Here is a 13603-nt window from a genome sequence, read left to right as displayed (position 1 = left end):
ATCCTTGAAAAAATTGAGTTATAATTATAAGTTCATTAGTTTTTCTTTCTAAAAAAATTCATAATCCAAGCATCCAAACACATCCATATGAAATTCCAAGAAACGAAAACGAAGCTCCATCGAAGCTTTTCTTTCCGAGGAAAAGTTACGCAGATCGTCTCACAAAAGTTCATACCAATCTCAAGATAGAGATGAAGAAAGCCGCAGCTATCGCGTCGATTCTTCTATTGATATCTCTTTCCCTTCAAGAAATATCCCATGGTTCTTCGGCTTCATCCCTTACAGGGGGAAATCAGGTACTCTTACAAAGCTCAAAAGCATAGATGGAGAAGTTGCATTTACAAGAGTTCAAACCACTATAATAAATACAAAAATGAGATTTTGGTTTGTTTTTATATTGAATTTCATAATTTGAGTCATCGGTGTCACTGTGATTTTGGTAAGCGATGGTGATATATGTTCTGATATGGATCTGGTGCTTAGTTTATGTATATAGGATCAATAAGAGATATAATTTTTTTATTTTTTATTTTTGTTTTGTTCTCCAGGATTCTGAAGGATCTGCAGCTGCAAGGTACCATTGCTTTCTTGACAGATTACGCCGAGAAATTAGTATTTGAATTCATTATTAGTGTGGTATTTCAGTATTGAGGTTAATTAGATGCCTGTTGAATGATGAATGAATTAGGAGCGTATATTCGTTATGCCTGTTGAATGATTTCGGTATTATTGGTGTCATATGTTATAGTGCGAAGTTTGGTCATCTGAACTTGTTATGTGTCTTATGTTAGAACTCTTAATCAAGAGCAAGACCAAGAGCATGCTCATGAGGTTCATTGTTCTAGAGAAAGAAGTAGGGCAGCTTGGGAAGTAATTGAGGAGGTATGAGGAAATGTTTCACAGTTACTTGTGGAGTTCTGAATTTGAATAACATCCATGACTTTGTTGTTTGTACACATTGTGCAGTATCTGATGCCATTTGTGGAACGAGAAGACTATCAGATTTCAAGTAAATGTAGACTTCATCCTGACAATGATCTGTTCAGGGATCAGGAGCAGCACAAAATTCATGTGGATATAAATGAATGGAAGTGTGGATACTGTAAGAAAAGCTTCCGTGCTGAAAAGTTTCTTGATCAGCATTTTGACAACAGACACTACAATCTATTGAATATTGTATGTGGAACTATGTTCCTTATCTTTATACAATCTATTGAATATTGTATGTGGCACCATGTTCCAGATCTTCATATGTTCCGGAGCATCCATTCACTAATTGCAGCTCAGTATATCAATTGCCACAATGTGACCAACGTTGCATTCTAGTTTTTTATTTTTTCCTCTATGAGATGGTGCTAATTGTCGTTCATGCATTGACCAATGTTGAGTTGACCACCTGCCATCTGTTATCAACTAATTTATGTTTCTCTCTTCCTTGTACTAAAGTCTGATTTTTTTTCAAGTCTAATAATTTATCAAGTATCATGATATTTATTTATATAAATGATGATTCAAAAGAAGTGGTACATGCCTTAGACAACTTATATTTTAATTTCTAAGTTTTTTTTTTCATTTTATTTAACTGTATACCATAGCGTCTGAAGTATGAAATAATTTTTTCAACCAAAAAATAGAAATAAAAGTAGAAAACTAAATTTTAAGATACATTCTTTGTGAAGAATATATGCTGATTATTCTGTGATGGTGGAAGTCAAATATTGCATTTGTAGTTCTTTTGATTCTGTAAGATTGCCTTGAGTACATTTCAAGACTACACATACTGAAAGCGCCAAGTCTCCTAGGTTCCTAGACATAATGAATTCATGAATTCTGTTTTCAAGAAATTTTGTAATAATTTATTTTTTAGTTTTGAATTGAAAATTTGAGTTCTTTGCATTCAGAAAAATTGGATTAGCTTAACACAACCAACTTTTAATGAATTCAGAGTCATGGCAAGTGCTTGGCTGATTTATGTGGTGCATTGCATTGTGATACCATGATGAATACCAAGTCCCGCAAAACCAAGTGCAATCCAGCGGCTGCTGCTAGAAATCATCACCTATGTGAGGTTGCTTTTTCAGTTGTATTATTTCTCGCCTTCTGTTTTTAGTATGTTTTGTTGCTCACAAATATTATATTTCTTGCAGAGTCTTGCTGACAGTTGTTTTCCAGTCCATCAGGGTCCCTCGGCAAGCCATCTTCATGGTATCCTTCTACCTTTTCAAGAAGATATTCTGTCTTGTTTGTGTAACATACTACTTACATTGACACTACCACTATAGTTCTTTCATTTTTCTTCAAAATAAATGTTTTCAGTCTATTTAGTTGCTAATTTCCCACGGTGGCATTTTGATGCACTGGCAGATTTATTTTTGCGCCAATTTTGTGATGCTCAAACTTGCTCCGGAAAACAGAAACCTTTTCCAAAGGGAGGCAGGGTAAGAGCACTCTCTTACTGCAGTAGTTTTGATTTTGAAGGCGGAGCTCCAATTTACAATTAATAGTCTGTGTTGATCAATGTTATTACAGAAAAAGTGAAATTCATCTTCTTGTCCATAGATGTTTTGCTCATATAGGTTTTCTGGCATGCCTCTCTCTCTCTCTCTCTCTCAAATCCACAATGTCAGGAGATGGCTTCCTGTTGGTTTATGGAATTTATAACTATTAAGATATTCTCTGCATAGTTGATGTCAGCTACCCACTTTTTCATCTGTGCAGAAGAAAACAAGTGTATTCTACCTGGCTATATCAATATTGACTTTGATGCTGCTCCCTATTTTCTATCTAGTCGTCTATTTGCACCAGAGGTACCTTTTTCTGCCTTTCCTTTCTCATTTGACAAGCTTTTTTTTTTTTTTTAAATAACTTTTTCTTTGTGTATTTTGCAGCGAGACGAGGAAGAAAACCCAAGAGCTTAGGCGCATCTCTAAAATTGGACAGAAAGCAAAACCCTCATAGCTGGTAATTTATACCCTTACTTTTCGTATAAAATAAGATATTACATTAATAGATTTCTTAAGTTTTCAGTTGTTGGTATAATGGTTCATATAGTCCCAAGGTTAATTTGTTTTCAGTAAAAAAATGTGATTTTTATACTTCAAGCATTTGTATGCAAAAAGAAAAATAAACCATTACGCTAAGATAGATTGTCACAGAAATTGGTTGGGAACGGCAGGAAATTATCTTTGTATTAGTCTATAATTGCGGAATTATTAAAGCTCAATAGACATTATAGCCTTCAGCAAAGTAGACACTACTAGTCTTACATTATAGTCTTCCGCAAGTAGACACTACTAGTCTTGGATCTGGCTTCGTTATTAAAGCAAGAACAATCAATATGCGTTGTTTCCTCTGATTCTTGGTTATGCTGCCTGTTTTATAGTATCCTTTATACAGGATAGCAGTAAATGTTTCGCAAGTTCAATTCAAACGGTTTCATGTTGTACAGCTCCATTGTTTTGTTGCTACAGGTTAGGCTGGTGCAATAATCAAGGAGGAGAACAGGGAGGATAATGGCGAGATGTATTCTATGTGTGATGCTTTCTTCCAATAGATTCCTCTGTAAATTTGCATTTGTCATGAAAGGCACAAGGAAGGAATTGCATTGCAAGTGTTTGAAGGTACCAGGAATGGAGGCAAACCTTGCCAGGATTCCATTCGATGGTGTAACCACTTTTTTCCCTCAAGAAGGATCTAATAGTTGATGAAAGGGCAGAGATATGTGAAAATTCTCATTTTTATTATTTAGTTTTCCATTGGTTGGAACATTTTGCTCGTGTAAACTCTTTAGACAAAGCCCACCTTACGAATTGAAAAAGTTCTTCCCACTGCTGGGAAACAATCCAAAGAAAGTTCCAAGTAAATTTTTGCTTGCTTTTTATGCAATTCATCCCCTGTTCATTCTCTGCCTTGTTGTGCCCCCAGAGTAGACAGCTTCTTTCTTGATCGTCCGACGCAGCTGTCTCGTAAGTTAAGCTGGTCCTGTCTCAGATTTGATTACTCAGTCTCTTCGGAACTCACCTAAATAACGCCATATCACAACTAGGTTGAACTGCATAATACTTTGTAATAGCACCAGACGATCTGGTGTACAAAACTTAGATTCTCATTGTTTATGCAACAAGTTAGGCACTATGAAACTTTCAACAGAAGGTTGCCCTTGGCCCTAGGATGATACTGGCAGAATTGTTTCGACAATGGCTGTAGGAATCAGATTCTGGTCACTTCGAAAAGACTAATGAATCCCATGAAGAATCGTAGTTCTATGGAGCTATTACCCGAAATGCAAGGGATATCAATTCATTTGATAAAAGGAAACCATCTGGATCACTTAGCCGAATATAAGCCAGCTTTCTTTCCATCGTGTCCTCATCTAGTAATGCAGCATCCAGTTCATCTGCAGTTAAGGCTCTTCTGTTCTCATCCAAGCAAACAACATGCCCACTTTCCAGATAAGGTTTATAGGCCCTGATAAGAGAGGAAACAAGAGAGCCACCATAAGTTTCTCTGAAAGACCTCAGATCTAGGCCTCTTGCAGTTCTGAGAGAGAGCATCAGAACATCCATGGCCATGTCCTTGACATCGAAAGTATCGTTCCCACACCAATCCACCACCCCATTCTCCAAATTCTGCACATAATCCGTGTATTCTTTTAGTTTTCTTGGCCTTGAAAACCTCAACCCACCGACATAACTAGCAGACCCAAGGCCAAACCCATAGAAAGGTATGTTCTTCCAATATGTAAGATTGTGTTTGCACGCAAAGCCATCCTTGCAGTAACTGCTAATTTCATAATGGTTGTAACCAGCATTAGAAAGCGTTCTTGAAGCCGTTCTGTAGAAATCAGCAGACCATGTTTCAGAGGGCAGAGGGGACACCCCGGGTGTGTACCTGCAAGCAACTCCAATATCAACTTCAAATCCACAAGGAAGCTAAAAATAATGTGTTCACTTCTGATTTTAATACTTACAAGTTTCCAAATTTCGTGCCTTGTTCGACTTGTAAATCATATACGGAAACATGGGTGGGTTGCGCCTCAACGGTGAGCCTCAAACTCTCTCGCCACATCTCCGGTGTCTGGTGAGGGAGAGATGAAATAAGATCCACACTCCAATTCTCGACCCCACATGACCCAACAATTTCAATGGCTTCATAGACCTCATTCAAACCATGTGCCCTTCCACATACCTTCAGCAATTCTTCTTGAAATGCCTGAACTCCCAAAGATACTCGATTAACGCCCAACCCAATCAATTCCTCCATCTTCTTAGAATCAAAAGTCCCAGGGTCCATCTCCATAGATATTTCAGCATTTGAACTCAACCCAAATTTCATCCCCAAAACTTCGAGAACCGACGCCACAAGTCTCGGTGGCACAAGTGAAGGCGTACCACCCCCGAAAAAAACCGTTTCTAGAGAGGGGCTGGTCTCAAATTCTACTCTAGTGGCATTAATTTCTCGACAAAGCAATTGTATATAGTTTAACACTCGTGGGTCGTCATCGATTTGGTTAGAAGAAGAGCCGAGAGCGACAATTGGGAAGTCACAGTAGTGGCAGCGCTTTCGACAGAAGGGTAGGTGGATGTATGCTGAAGTAGGGGGAAGCTGGGGTGCTGGGGCGGAAGTGAGAGTGTCGGGCGAATCATTTTGTCGGACAGTTGGTGTGCTGTGCGCGGAATTATTGGTAAAAGCTTGGTACACGAAGTTTGGCGTTCTGGGTTTTGCAGGAAAGATTGAGAAAACGGGAGCAAGTGTTGATTTGAGCATAGTTGCAATGGTAATAATAATAGATGTAAAGCCAAGAACATGGAAGATGGAAGTGGAACAAGAACAACGTCCGCAGCGAAGACAAATAAATAATTTTATTTTGCATCTGTTTTTTTTTCATCCCATCTCAGTCTCTTGTATTACCATTGCTAGCTTAATTGGGCTTTTATGGGTTTCGGCTTATGAACCTCCCCCATTCCTCAAAAACATCGTAGGAATTCAGAAGCATTGTCCAGTAAAGTCCGGTGGGCCCAGGTTCCTTTTTCTGGGTCTGAAAAGAAGCCCCCATTCTTGGCCCAGCACCACAGGCTTACCGGTCTACCAAATCATATCTAAAAGATGGGGGAATTGACAACGACAACTTCTTCCTCTTCTTCTTCATTTTTTTTTTTAAATATATAATTCTGTTTTAAATGGAGGACATAAAATAATGATGCCTCTATAATTATTTATAAGTTATTTTATGAAAATAACCTCTATTTAAAACAAAGTTGTAAAAAGAAAACATGGTAAAAAAGATCATGTCTCTAACATCATTCATATAACATCACCCGACTCAAGGTTTTGCCATCTAAAAATGATCAAATTGTTAATGACAAGCCAATGGTAGAGGTAGAGGCACCACTTTCATTTCTGGAGTTTCAAAAGCAGTAAAATCCAACTTCACCTACCATACAACTAATGTAAGACTTATATTTTACAATTTTCCCAGCTAATGTGGGGATTTCAAAAACTTCACAATTTGGAAGATCAGAGAAGAGAGAGGTGTTCTACAAACATGAAAGAAGAAAAACGTACATAGCCAAATGGTGAACTCAGACTTTTAGCACCATTAACTACCTATCTCTAATTGAAATCATACATCCTAGAAAGTAAATCTGTGGACAACACAATTGCCTCAAATACAACAGTAAACCTACACCTATCTGATATCTGTAATCCTCTAGCAGAGCTTAAAGCTATGGAGCAGTTCAATCCTCGCAATTCTGTATTCATCATCGCGTTCATCACTTCTCTATTTATTTATGGCGAGATGGAAGAAAAGCGGTGCTTGCAGGATAAAGTGCGTCTTTTCATCTGCCAAAGCTTATAAACATCACCTTTTCTTTCTCAAGGAGCCAAGTTTTTGGCAGAAGCTTTCCAAGCCTTGAAGGGTAAACCAATTTTTTCTCATCTGCAGTATATCACAGAAAGGTAAACTCCCTCACTACATCTATGTCCAGTGCTTTATATAATAAACAGGACAACAGGTGGAAAGCTTACAAAGTAAGGATAATCCTCAATGCTAAAATCCTCAGGAGCATCCTCCATGAACAAGTTAATAAAGTAGAGAACATATATGCCACATTCCTCACCATTTCTCTGTTGAGGAACCTGAAAAGGTCGTTTTCCCTTTTCTTATTCTTCCAGAGGCAAAGATAAGTCAAAACACACTAGCATTGATGTGAATATTAATTGCATGCATGCATTATTGTCACCTTAGGCACCAAGAGAGGAATTTTATAAACAGAGCTTTTACTCTCAGGCCTGCCCTCTGCTTTATAGATGTCCACTGCAAATCTGAAAGAAACCAAAACAAAAAAGTTTAACAAACTTTTTTTTTTTTATAAGTACAAAAAAGTTCAACAAACTACTAGCTGAAACAAGTGGTCAGGGTCTATTTAGATGCATACTTTCTTATTTCTGGTTCAAGACGCCTTGGATTTCCCATTTCTAGTGAATCCAGCAATAACATGCATGGTGTTATAGTTTTTGATTGCAAGCTCTCACCAAAGTGGCAGAAGATCAAAAGGCTCCAGTGATTCCTAAAGAAATGGTATTGCAAACAATAAAATAGTCCTACCTCAGGGAAAAGAAACAAGACAATAAAATATAGTCCCATGCATTGGCAAGAAACAAAATTTACAGCAGCAAGTTGATGGAAAAACCTACCAGCAAACTATGGGAACGAAAACAAATTTCTTTGAAAAAATTTGCTTCTTTTTAATCCATGTTATCACCTTGGCTTTATAGTGTGGTTTCCTATACAAGGCAAACCACAAGCAGTCAAGGTAAGCAAAGGAGGTCCTCTTATCTTCTGAAAAGCTCCTCCATAGATTCCTATATATGTCAGACACTTGTATTCAAAACACAGACAAGAAATCTGACATGATTATTGTCAACATATGTCCATTGATATTATGACTCACTGAAAGTGATATTCAAAAGCTCCACTATCTATCTTCTTTTCCTGTAAGATAGCATTCTTAGGGCTAACTCTGCTCTTTGTACGTGGGCGGCGAGGGAAGGGAGCTACAACCTGTGGGACTTCAGCTTCTCCTTCACTCAACTTTTTGCAACCAGACAAGGACAAAACAAAACACTCCGGCATTTGATTATCCAGAGACTCTGCCACAACAAAACAAGCTCATTCATCAGAATCTGATTAATAATCACACAACACCAGTCTTCAACTGGTATGATCAAAACAGTAAAGCACGAACCAAGTTTCTTTGACAAGTTTGGTTGCTAAGAATATACAGGAAAAGAAAATTTTCAATTCCACCAGAAGTTTTATGGCACTATGACATGGTTACGTGGAACAATCCCTGGCCACTAGCAATACAATCTCTTGTTAAATTTAAAGCTTCCATTAACGTAAAAAGGGACCAAAGCCCATTCTCCTAGGGTGTACAAAGGCCTCAATAGCTCAGCACAAAGATAAAAATTTGAAAAGTTCAGATGAACAAAAGAATAATTCCAATGAGTAGAGATAAAAAGGTTTTGGAAAAAACCAAATAAATGAAGCTCAAAATATACTGTGCCACTCCCCCCCCCCCCCCCCCCCCCCCCCCAAAAAAAAAAGAACACACACACACACACACCCACACCCACCCAAAGAAAGACCAGAGAAAAAAAAAAATACAATTCCACACATTCAGCTACAATATCAAAAATAGACATTAGTACAAACAAAAGAGGTGTCCCATTTTGTTATGGCTGCAATTCACACATTGGGGCAAGCAAACTAACCATTGACACCATGCTTAAATGATTCCAACCTTCTAAAATCAATATAATAGAACGTAAAATATTTAGCATAACAATCCCTGCAATACTACCTGAAAGAACTAGTGATCACACATACTCAACCACCTCAAGTCCATTCAATATTGCGGATCCTATTTAACTGATAGTAACAGGGCAGTTTTTGGACCTATTAAAATGTTATAAATACAAACTCCAAAGCAACCGTGTCCACAGATGCCATTTTCTATGATTTTCCCTGTGAAAAGTTAGAACTACACATACACAATGTGGCTATCAATTATCCGTCAACTCCGAGACACTCAGTATCTACATTCTCTAAATTTTTCTTCGTTTTGTCTGAAATATTCACAAAAACAGTGTGAAATCTGATTCAATCGAAAAATGCGAAACAAATCACTGGGTCATTGTTAAATTGAAATGTTCATTATTATTCTGTCTAAACGCACGAGAGAGAGAGAGAGAGAGAGAGAGAGAGAGAGAGAGAGAGAGAGAGAGAGCATCAAGTATAGATACAAACACGTCGCAAATCCTAATTCTCTTTACCATTAACAAAATAAACGTTTAATTTAATACTTTGTTTGGAAAATAACTAAAAAGTGTAAGAGGCTATCAGAAGCTTCCATTCAAATCTTAGGTTTATTTCCATCTAAGACCTGTATCGTCCAAGAGTATTGCACAATCAAGCCTAGTATTTATATTACCCCAGAACGAAATTTCCAACTTTTTTTCAGAAACCAAACAAGGAAGGTGATAGAACATTGAAGAATGATATACCGGAACTCGGATTGTCGCTGTCAATTGCGATTGTTTCTGGAACGAGCTTTCTCTTGCCCTTTGACATTGATATGTGTCACACACCCCAAGTGTCTGACAAATTGCAAGAATGGAACTGCTTTCTTCTAGGGAGCTCCTCCTTGTGAGTTGGCGAAAAAGGGGTGGGGGAGAAGAGAGTGAGGAAGAAGGAGAATTTAAGGGGATGTTTGAAAGTTTCTAATCTTATTTTTATCTTATTAAATTAAATATAATTTATTTATTATTATTAGATAAAAAATAATAAAAAATAATTATTTAATAATACTAAATATATCACATCATACTTATTAACATAAAAATAAGATAGTAGTATGATACATAAAATTTTCTAACTAATAATTATAACTTTTACAAAATTTTAAATAAAAAATAAAAAATAATTTATTTTTTCAAATTTTAAAATAAAAATAATATTAAAAAATAATATTTTAATAATATTTTAATTTTATAATATTTTTTTATTCAATTTTCTCTCTCCTTTCTCAAAATTTAATAAATATTTAATTTAAACTATCTTACTACTATTTATAAATTATTTTACTATTATTTACAAAAATTTTATATTATCTCATTGTTTATGCGTCCTCCAAGTTTCAAAATGTTTACAACACGTAGTGCTACTGTGCTAGGTTCAAAATGTTTACAACACGTAGTGCTAGGATAAATATACCACAAGAGAATCCTATTAACCTAAATAAAGTCATGGGCCCTCAAGTCCAGTTAAACAAACAACATAAAGAGAAAATGCAACAACTAACCTACAACTCGGCCTTGCCCATATAAAGGTATATAATAAGTATTGAAAACAATTAGAACTAAACATAGTCTCGTATCATATAAGCCCATTATGTCCATGAGCCCAGTCTAGCTTCAACTCAATCACTTCAATTAAGCTCAGTGTTTGATCAAAAACCAAGTGAGTTCTCTTCTGCATGTCTCAAAGCTTCCTCTATCCTGAACTCATTTCTTCCTTCTTGCAAACCCTATATCTAAAGTTGTGACGGATCCCTCCCCCATTAAAACACCTTGCCTGCATGCTAGGGCAAAACCTCTTTCAACTTCAACTAAACCACCCAAGTAGCATCCTCAACCTCCTCAACCACCCAACTCTACCCTTGCTCGATTCCCAACCTTGATCTCCGTCTTGCAAGGATCTATTCAAGTTCGGGCTTTTATGACGCCTTGTTCATCTATGAGAGGTAGAACTGGTATGGCGGTAGGGGTGTGGCCTAACTTCCTATTCAGTTGTGAAACATGGAAGGTTGGATGGATGGATAGAACCGATAGGCCAACTTCAAGTTCCTCCATTATGCTACCGTGGTCTAGCGATAAGGTTGAAGCCTTAGGTAAACCCACTCTCCCTCTATAAATTCTCGATCTTTTCTTTTGAGATCAGAGTACCTTTTCATACGTTCTTGTGCCTAGAGTAGATTTGTTGTAATAGTTTGGAAATTTGGTCATAGGAACGAAGGGGGGCTTCCACTATTTCCAATTTGCTTGTTCCCAGTACATAATCTAGGAGCTTCAAACGGGGTAGTCAGAGAGAACCACGAATGGGATGATTTAGGTTGACATGTGTGGAGTAGAGTTATACCACCATTTGGCCAGTGGTATCCATAAGGACCAATCACCTGGTCTGTCCCCTGTGAAGCAATGTAGGTAGTTCTCCAGAGTTTTATTTACGGCCTTTATTTGGCCATCTATTGGTGGATGGTAAGTAGTTTTGAGAGACATCCGAACTCCTTGGAGATTAAAAAGCTCTCGCCAAAACTGGCTAGTGAATGTGTTGTCTTTGTCAGAGACCATAGACTGAGGTAGCCCATGTAGTTTAAGGAAATTTTTTAAGAAGATTTTAGCCACATCCTTGGTTGAGTAGGGGTGCTTGAGGGGGCAAAAGTGGCAATACTTTGTTAACACCACCCAAAGATGACTAAAGCCCCTTAAATTAGGTAGGTCCTCTACAAAATCTATAGTTATATGAGTCTATGGTTGAGAGGGTATGAGAATTGGTTGTAGTAACCCACTTACGTGACTGTTTGGGGCCTTCACCCTCTGACAGGCTGACATATGCCCCACCCTATAATAAATTTCTTAACATCACTTTTCTATCCAGGCCATTAGAAATCTTTCCTAATCATTTGTATAGTCTTTTCCTACTCTGAATAGCCTCCCCTAGGGTTGTTGTGTGCTAGTTGCAATAACTTCTGTTTGAACTCTTCTTATTGAGGAATAAACAATCGAATCTTGTACGTAAGTAATCTAGCCCTTAGCTCATAATCACTACTCAATTTATTGACTTGAAGTAAAGAGATTAGGGTCTATACTTGCTGGTGAGTGGCATAAGCTACCTTTAATTTCTCAACCTAATCCACTATTGGAAATGTGATTAACATGAGAGTGCATTCTTCTTCCTTCTCTTTCCTATCAACAGCCGTATATTTTGCCCATTTATTGTATTCCACAACAAAATCATATCTCATTAGCTTGGAAACCCATTTTTGCTATAGAGGGGTTCCAACCTTCTTATCCACCAAGTATTTAAGGCTTTGTTGGCAGTTTTGACCACAAACCTCTACCCAATAGATAGGGTCTCCATTTAAGGATGGTTGACATTAGGGCAAACAACTTATTTTCATAAGTAGACATCATTAAGGTCCTTCCCTTAAATGCTTGGCTGTAAAAAGCTATAGGCCTTTCATATTGCATCAGCACTACTCCAACTGTTGTCCCCAATGTATCACACTCAACAATAAGAGGGTTTAGAAATTGAAATGCTGAAACTGGGGGACATATAACAGCCTTCTTTAATTGCAAACATGCAACCTTGGCCTTATCATTCATTGGAACTAGCCCTTTTTAAGCAATATAGTTAGGGGGCAGCAAACACCCCATATCACTTTATAAACCTTCGGTAATACCCTGTCAATTCCAAAAATCCCTCATTAATTCCTTTATGGAGTTTGGTAGAGGCGACTCTTTAATAGCAACCAGCTTGTCTAGGTGGGACTTAACCCTTTGGGTTGAGATCATATGGCCCAAATAAGCCACCTCCTTGCACCCAAACCGATATTTAGTCAGTTTTGCATACATTTGGTGTTGCCTCAAGGTATTTATGGCCACTTAAAGATGCCTCACATGGTCATTTTCCTGTTTGGCTGTAGATTAGAATATCATAAAAAAAAAACAATATGAGCTTCCTTATATAGTCTAAACACCTCATTTATTATATTTTGGAATATGGAGTGGGTATTAGTTATCCCAAATGGCATAAGTAGGAATTCATAGTACTCCTCATGAGGTCTAAAAACTGTCTTAGGTACATCAGTTGATTTAACTTGAATTTGATGGTAACCCGACCTCATGCGAATATGACAATCACATATAGTTCATCCATTAGTTCCTCTACCACATGAATTGGGTACCTGTCCTTAATGGTAACATTGTCGAGCCCCCTATGGTCAACACATAGCTTCCAAGTCCTATACGATTTCCTAACCAGCAACATGGAGGAAGAATAAAGGCTTTGCCTTGGTTGGATGAATAGCAACATGAGGGAAGAATAAGGGCTTTGCCTTGGTTGGATGACCCCAGATGCCAATAGTTCCTAGACTATCTTCTATATCTCATCTTTTTAGTAATATGGATACCTATAGGGCCTTATGGATATAGGTTGAGTATTGGGAACTAAGTTAATGGCATGGTTATGGATTCTAGGTGGGGAAAGGCCTTTGGGTTCACTAAATACATCAGAAAAGTATCATAGTAGTTTCTGTATTTATGTAGATGGCTCATTTCCAGCCTCTGATTTGTCTCCCAAGTCTCTCTCTAACACTTGTAAAATCATTTCATTCCTCTCTAATTTGTTGAACTTGTTGATTGACTATTCCTTAATCAGTTTCGATGTTGTTAACCCTTGTAGCACCATTGCTTAGCCTTGGTAGCAAAACTCCATGGTTAACTTATGAAATTCCATAATATCGAACCCAATTCTCTG

At 37.4% G+C, this 13603-nt stretch overlaps 3 protein-coding genes across 3 annotated transcripts; 1 reads left to right on the top strand and 2 right to left on the bottom strand.

The window, feature by feature from the left end:
* Positions 1–3863, top strand: LOC122281734. Its single transcript, XM_043093483.1, has 10 exons — positions 1–296; positions 549–574; positions 792–882; positions 967–1176; positions 1946–2068; positions 2148–2205; positions 2365–2438; positions 2719–2807; positions 2889–2961; positions 3471–3863. Exons 1-9 carry the CDS (start codon positions 192–194, stop codon positions 2956–2958), a joined length of 846 nt encoding a protein of 281 aa, XP_042949417.1. The 5' UTR covers positions 1–191; the 3' UTR covers positions 2959–2961; positions 3471–3863.
* A 162-nt stretch (positions 3864–4025) lies between these two features.
* Positions 4026–5951, bottom strand: LOC122281733 (heme chaperone HemW). Its single transcript, XM_043093482.1, has 2 exons — positions 4970–5951; positions 4026–4890 (listed from the first exon to the last, which is right to left on the bottom strand). The coding sequence occupies exons 1-2, from the start codon at positions 5764–5766 to the stop codon at positions 4263–4265; spliced, it is 1425 nt and encodes a 474-aa protein (XP_042949416.1). The 5' UTR covers positions 5767–5951; the 3' UTR covers positions 4026–4262.
* Positions 5952–6373: 422 nt separating this feature from the next.
* On the bottom strand, positions 6374–9784 carry LOC122280576 (probable ubiquitin-like-specific protease 2A). The gene is made up of 7 exons (XM_043091533.1): positions 9571–9784; positions 7956–8154; positions 7699–7866; positions 7440–7571; positions 7245–7326; positions 7030–7140; positions 6374–6940 (listed from the first exon to the last, which is right to left on the bottom strand). Exons 1-7 carry the CDS (start codon positions 9635–9637, stop codon positions 6863–6865), a joined length of 837 nt encoding a protein of 278 aa, XP_042947467.1. The 5' UTR covers positions 9638–9784; the 3' UTR covers positions 6374–6862.
* Positions 9785–13603: the final 3819 nt, after the last annotated feature.

Source organism: Carya illinoinensis, chromosome 11 (genome assembly GCF_018687715.1).
Source record: "Carya illinoinensis cultivar Pawnee chromosome 11, C.illinoinensisPawnee_v1, whole genome shotgun sequence".
Lineage (NCBI taxonomy): Eukaryota > Viridiplantae > Streptophyta > Magnoliopsida > Fagales > Juglandaceae > Carya > Carya illinoinensis.
Note: the sequence above shows the minus strand (reverse complement) of the source record. Positions and strands in the feature narration are given on the sequence as shown.

Coding starts and splice junctions, on each gene's coding strand:
- LOC122281733 (XM_043093482.1), bottom strand. CDS start 5,766: ATGCTCAAATCAACACTTGCTCCCGTTTTCTCAATCTTTCCTGCAAAA. Junction 4,891..4,969: donor GGCACGAAATTTGGAAACTT/GTAAGTATTAAA, acceptor AGTTGCTTGCAG/GTACACACCCGGGGTGTCCC.
- LOC122281734 (XM_043093483.1), top strand. CDS start 192: ATGAAGAAAGCCGCAGCTATCGCGTCGATTCTTCTATTGATATCTCTT. Junction 2,069..2,147: donor GAAATCATCACCTATGTGAG/GTTGCTTTTTCA, acceptor TATTTCTTGCAG/AGTCTTGCTGACAGTTGTTT. Junction 2,206..2,364: donor CTCGGCAAGCCATCTTCATG/GTATCCTTCTAC, acceptor ATGCACTGGCAG/ATTTATTTTTGCGCCAATTT.
- LOC122280576 (XM_043091533.1), bottom strand. CDS start 9,637: ATGTCAAAGGGCAAGAGAAAGCTCGTTCCAGAAACAATCGCAATTGAC. Junction 7,572..7,698: donor TTCGTTCCCATAGTTTGCTG/GTAGGTTTTTCC, acceptor CCATTTCTTTAG/GAATCACTGGAGCCTTTTGA. Junction 6,941..7,029: donor TTGAGGATTATCCTTACTTT/GTAAGCTTTCCA, acceptor GATATACTGCAG/ATGAGAAAAAATTGGTTTAC.